The sequence below is a fragment of the Cheilinus undulatus genome, linkage group 22, assembly GCF_018320785.1.
Source record: "Cheilinus undulatus linkage group 22, ASM1832078v1, whole genome shotgun sequence".
In the NCBI taxonomy this organism is placed as follows: Eukaryota; Metazoa; Chordata; class Actinopteri; order Labriformes; family Labridae; genus Cheilinus; species Cheilinus undulatus.
Genome location: NC_054886.1, coordinates 31,598,092 through 31,604,125, shown reverse-complemented (window position 1 = coordinate 31,604,125; position 6,034 = coordinate 31,598,092). Strand labels below are relative to the sequence as shown.

At 43.3% G+C, this 6,034-nt stretch overlaps 1 protein-coding gene across 1 annotated transcript; it reads right to left on the bottom strand.

Moving 5' to 3' along the window:
- Positions 1-540: 540 nt before the first annotated feature.
- Positions 541-3,275, bottom strand: LOC121504975 (glycoprotein-N-acetylgalactosamine 3-beta-galactosyltransferase 1-B-like). Its single transcript, XM_041780090.1, has 3 exons — positions 3,239-3,275; positions 959-1,623; positions 541-827 (listed from the first exon to the last, which is right to left on the bottom strand). The coding sequence occupies exons 1-3, from the start codon at positions 3,258-3,260 to the stop codon at positions 678-680; spliced, it is 837 nt and encodes a 278-aa protein (XP_041636024.1). The 5' UTR covers positions 3,261-3,275; the 3' UTR covers positions 541-677.
- Between the last annotated feature and the right edge of the window lie 2,759 nt (positions 3,276-6,034).

Genomic DNA, 6,034 nt, shown 5'->3' with positions numbered 1-6,034 from the left:
GTAGGGAATGTAAGAGAGAATTACAGTGTGTGAGACAAAGTATGGAATATGACCTAAACGGCCTCTCATATAGAACAGCTTGTTTCAGTACTCCTTTTCTGAAAGGTGGAGAAAGAGAAGGGGAGATGGAGTGGATTTTTCTGGTATTTGAGGGGACTGTGGACAGGCCAGGGGCACATTTTTATGTTAGAAAAGCCTGAAAAAGTTATTTTTGCATAATATGTCCTCTTTTAGACCACATATTCATCACTGAAACTGCAGTCCAAATGATTCAGTCATTAATAGAGCTAAATGCTCTATCATTGAATGCATTTTCACAGTTATTTTTCCTTTGTTTCCATCAAATTGAACAGAATCAACAGAAGCCAAACATACTAGGACATGATCTGTGTAATTGTTCATTTAAAATTTTTGAATATTAATCAGGGAAAACAAGTTTCCTGGGCTTAATAAAATCAAAACAGGCCTTTGAACTGTTTTTTCCCTCAGACATTTATTCAAATCAATATTCAGTCTATGGTAAACTACCAGGAACTAGTTGGAACTTTATCTGTTTGAGGGTATGTTTAAAATAAATTCAAAACTTTAAAATGTTGTTTAAGGGATGTATGAAAAAGTCTTCATTTCTAAAACAAGCATTTCAGAGCTGCTGCAGCTCAACCAAAGACACACGACATTTATTTAACGCTAGCGTGAAGAGCAGGGGGCTCGTAAAGGTAGCTGTATCCAAAGGCACGCAGGTAATAGGTGTAGTACTCCAATAAATACATTTCTGAAGCCGATACGTAGTGGAAAGACACCGACAGGTCTGAGCAGCAGTTTGGACCCTGAGAGAGAAAAAACAGAATGTTAAGTTTTGCTTCATTGTAGAGACATCAAAAGGTAGCATTTTATTTATGAATAAAACCTTGAAGCCACTTTAATTCTACAACAGAAGAAACATGTTTGCTGAACTTGCCTCTGAGACGGGGTAGTAGCAGTATGCCCAATACCAGTGGCTCTTGGGATGTTTTCGTACAAGGTGCCCTGCAGGGTCAAATGGGTGGAATCTCTCCCTTTGCACACTGTCCCTGGAGTTACCTGCCAACACCCCGACTTTCTCCATGCACCGACCCAATTCAAGGTCCTCTATAGAGGAAGCGTGAGTGCACGTTTTGTTTTTAAATCCTTCCACAAATCTCCGCAGAGCCTCTTTGCTCAGCACATATCCTGCCCCACCACTCATGTAGCCCTGCTTTACGTACGGCTTGAACTTTCGGCCGAAGTAAATTGGCTCCTCCACTGTGTGGTTTGCAAGAAGTAATCGCAGGTTGTCTACGATGACGTAGGTGTCGTCATCTGCTTTGAGGAACCAATCAGCCTCGTTGAAGTGATGCTCATAGACATAATGGAACGCCTTTATAGTTTTCCAGTACAGCTGATCCCGTCCCTCATTTGTACCTAAGCCCACTGTGGGGAAGTCTGGGTTGTCCTCAGAACTCATGAAAATCACAATGTTACAGTGACGACTCCAAGTAGACTTCACATGGCGAGCTTTCGTCTCCAGGTTATTTGGTCCGGTCATCACCCAGCACAGAACACGCACCTTTTTGTACAGCTCATCAGCCATGCAACTGTCCTTTCCTAGTACAGAAAAAAAATACATCAACTTAAACGTGAAAACTCCAAACATCAGAAACACTGAAAACTTACTGGCATATAAATGTCAGTCATCAAAAACAGGTAGCATCCTTGTAATGAAGTTAGCATCCAATTTAAAAAGAGTACATAAATACTGAAACCGTATTAACTGTATTTGTGGTATTATTTATTTACTATTTTATTGAGCTAAAAATAAAATTGCCGAAACCCAAAAAGCTGAACTTGGCACGACTTGAAGAAACAAAGGAAAGAAAAATGTGTTTCAGAAGAAGTCTTAAAATGAAATTACAGGAGAAGAGAAAAAGCTGCATGTGAACAGAGGGCTATAGACGTGCATGTGCTTGATTCTCTTGAGCCCCCCATTTCAGATTCTTAGGGGATCAAATATCATGTCTCAACCCACTCTTCATCAAATTAATTCAATGTAAGGCAAGTAGGAATAGCATAATGGTTATATAATTATAGAATAATATCACATTAAATACATGCTGTACAGTTAAACATGAATAACAATGTAACTGAAAGCCTTTGGCATAAGCATAACGTTTGGACATTAGGATATAAAGGAGGTCGGTCATGTGGATATGTGTGGTGACTGGACATTAGATGGCACTGTTATAATTACTATCTCTTAATTCACTCATTCTAGAAACGTCGGAGAAATGTCACTGAATTCCATTTCTTGTCTCTAAGATGAATATGACAATGTACTTTTGAAAAACGTTATGTTTACAGAAGTTATGGGATTTCCAGCCCATACAGTTGGAGTCCTGCAGAGAAGGAGTTATTTACGATCACCATCTGTTTTCTCGTTGTTTGTCCAAAGATAGGAGGCATCGGCCAACCAGAGAGCTGGTGTAAGGGTTTATGATCCAAAGTTCAAGAGGTGTGGGGTTTGCAGCTTTGGTTAACATTGATGTAGTCACCATGATGGCTCTTATTCAAACCATCCAATCAGAAATCTCCAACTGTTAAGGTGTGATCAGAAACATCAAGTTTGGCCTCCTCTTAGTCTAGAGAAAGCTGCCATTAACAACAGGGAAGCCCCCCCCCCCACTTCCTTGGGTTGTAGGATACCTAGCAGATTTATTTGTATTCAGCGACAAAAATGTCATATTTTATATTTTGCAAAACCTTTCAGTAAACTTTTAATAAATTTTCTTCTAAAAAAAAGTTGTTTCATGTGGTCAGTAGATGAGTACTTCAAGCTGCAACAGGCAAACCTTTAGGTAGCCACCTTTAAATTCATAACAAACCCAACCTCCCCCTCATTCTAGTTAAGGTAATTGTTCACATCTTTGACAGATAGAGCGCTGGGATGGCTACACTAGTAAGAGGCTAACAAGAGTCAGTACTGAATTCAGTCTATGCCGTTTGTTTTAAATGTAATCTTTCTTTCCACAGTGCAAGGAAAGGATATTTATTCAACAGTCTGTACAGGACAAAGTTTTAATGTGAGACAACCTGATATGTGTAGGTGCAGAGCAGCTGAATCTTTGATAAGATTTGATGACAGATGTGGCCATGTTTGCTCCTAAACCTAGAGTCGTTCTCTGAATTATTTCACATGAACATCTTTAACACTCAGCTGGTGTACCTGTATGATGAGGATGCTTCATGTTAAAGAGGGTAGATATTTCCTTTTTCCATATCTTTATTTCTTCCTCCTGCTGTTCCTGATCATCACTACGGATGAATGCTTGCTGCATTGACAAAGTCTCCTGGAGCCTCTTCTTCAGCAGGATACCGTATATTGTGAAGGCTCCCACCAAAAAGCCAGCAAACAAAGGGACAGCCTTCATTCTGAGGGTAGGTTTGACTCTGGTAAGAGAGGAAGAGAGATAGTAGGCATTAGAGTTACAATAAATAACACAGCAAGAAGCCATAAACTACACATCCATGCTCTTCTGGTAAGTGTGACAATGTTATACACATAAGTATCCAAATGTCATGTGGCAATCCCTGTTTAAGGTAACCTGACACGCCGGATGGATTAGCTTCACACATCTCCCTGGCGTTTGGGAGAGGGCAGAGCCTTTGAAAACAAACTTGGAGGGGGATTGGATCCAGGAGGAGCAATGTGGTTTTCATCCCGGCCGTGAAACAGTGGACTAGCTCTGCACTCTTGGTAGGGTCCTGGAGGGTGCGTGGGAGTTTGCCCAACCAGTCTACATTTGTTTTGTGGACTTGGAGAAGGCATTTGACTGTTTCCTGCGCGGAATCCTGTGGAGAGTGCTCTGGGAGTATGGGGTGCCGGACCCCCTGATAAGGGCTGTCCGGTCCCTGTAAGACCGGTGTCAGAGCTTGGTCCGCATTGCTGGAAGTAAGTCAGACTCGTTTCCGGTGCATGTTGGACTCCGCCAGGGCTGCCCTTAATCACCGGTTCTGTTCATAACTTTCATGGACAGAATTTCTAGGCGCAGCCGGGGCGTTGAGGGGGCCCGGATTGGTGGCCTCAGGAACAGGTCTCTGCTTTTTGCGGATGATGTGGTCCTGTTGGCTTCATCAGACTGTGACCTACAGCTCTCACTGGAATGGTTCGCAACCGAGTGTGAAGCGGCTGAGATGAGAATCAGCACCTCCAAGTCTGAGACCATGGTCCTCAGTTTGAAAAGGGTGGAATGCCCTCTCCAGGTTTGGAATGAGATCCTGCCCCAAGTGGAGGAGTTCAAGTATCTCGGGGTCTTGTTCACGAGTGAGGGAAGAATGGAACAGGAGATTGACAGGTGGATCAGTGCGGTGTCAGCAGTGATGCTGTCGGTCTGTTGTGGTGAAGAAAGCGCTGAGTCGAAAGGCAAAGCTCTCGATTTACCGGTTGATCTACGTTCCCACCCTCACCTACGGTCATGAGCGGTGGGTAGTGACTGAAAGAACGAGATCGCGGACACGGGCAGCTGAAATGAGCTTCCTCCACAGGGTGTCTGGGCTCTCCCTTAGAGATAGGGTGAGAAGCTCGGCCATCCGGGAGAGACTCGGAATAGAGCCGCTGCTCCTCCGCGTTGAGAGGAGCCAGATGAGGTGGCTCGAGCATCTGGCCTGGATGCCTCCTGGACGCCTCCCTGGTGAGATGTTCTGGGCATGTCCCACTGGGAAGGGGCCCCTGGGAAGACCCAGGACAAGCTAGAGAGACTATGTCGCTCGGCTGGCCTGGGAATGCCTTGGGATCCACTGGGAAGAGCTGGACGAAGTGGCCGGAGAGAGGGAAGTCTGGGCTTCCCTGCTCAGGCTGCTGCCCCCGTGACCCGACCTCGGATAAGCGGGAGAAGATGGATGGATGGATGGGTGATTGAATGAACATTCTGTCACATCTTTACGGGCCAATCAGAGCAACAAAACACATGACGTAGTCGCCACGACCGAACACGAACCATGGTGACTGTAGACATGTGAGTACACGACTTTTGCTGTTTTTGAAAAGAAACCAACTCAATGCTGTTCTTAGTTCTTCTTTTAACAAAGAAATGTCATCAACATTGATAAAACTCACGCCTGGCAACTGTATGGTTGGGGCAACATTTTTGTTGTCCCAGGGCTGCAATAGAAACTAGAAAAAATCTTTTCCCTGCAAAAAAAAAGAAAAAGAAAAAAAAAAGCAGTCATAATGACAGCTCAGACACAGTGTAAAAGTACTTCTGGGAATCCTCCTCAGTCTAGCAGGTCTTAGAGCCATGACACAGGTATGCTGGGTAAATAAAGTTATTTGACTTGAAATTGGCACAGGCACAGGGATGTGGCAAAGAGAGCACAAACGGGATATAATAAGAGAACATTAATATCCTGGAATGCTTCAATCATGTGGGAGGAGATGCCTGATCTATATCAGTACAAGCAAACACCAACCATATCTTGTTCTTGATAGGTTTGCTCAGTTTCTTCAACTGATCCTTATACCTGTATACTAAAAAAACAAAGGAGGTTATGTGATCGGCAGGGTTTGTTGGTTTGTTTGTCTGTTTGTTAGCAACATAACTCAAAAAGTTATGGACAGATTTTGATAAAATTTTCAGGAAATGTCAGAAATGGCATAAGGAAGAACTGATTAGACTTTGGGAGTGATCCGGATCACCATCTGGATCCAGAATTTTTTTAAAGGATTCTGTACTATTGGGAGATAGGGCTAATGGTGGAGGTCTGCGCTCTCCAAGTGCTTCTAGTTCCTGTCTGTTTCTTGTTGCTTCTGTCCTGTGAGCTGCGTTTTGAAATGGATGTTGTAATCTCACTGACTGCAAAACAAATCTACCTATGGGTACAAATAAAGTAACCTGAACCTGAACCTGAAAATGTCAGTGTTGGGACAGATATTGAGGACTTCAGGTCAAAATCAGAGCATGATAGATTCAACACACTAAGACAAGAGATGTTCTCATGTGGGCATGTACAGTTTGATACTGTT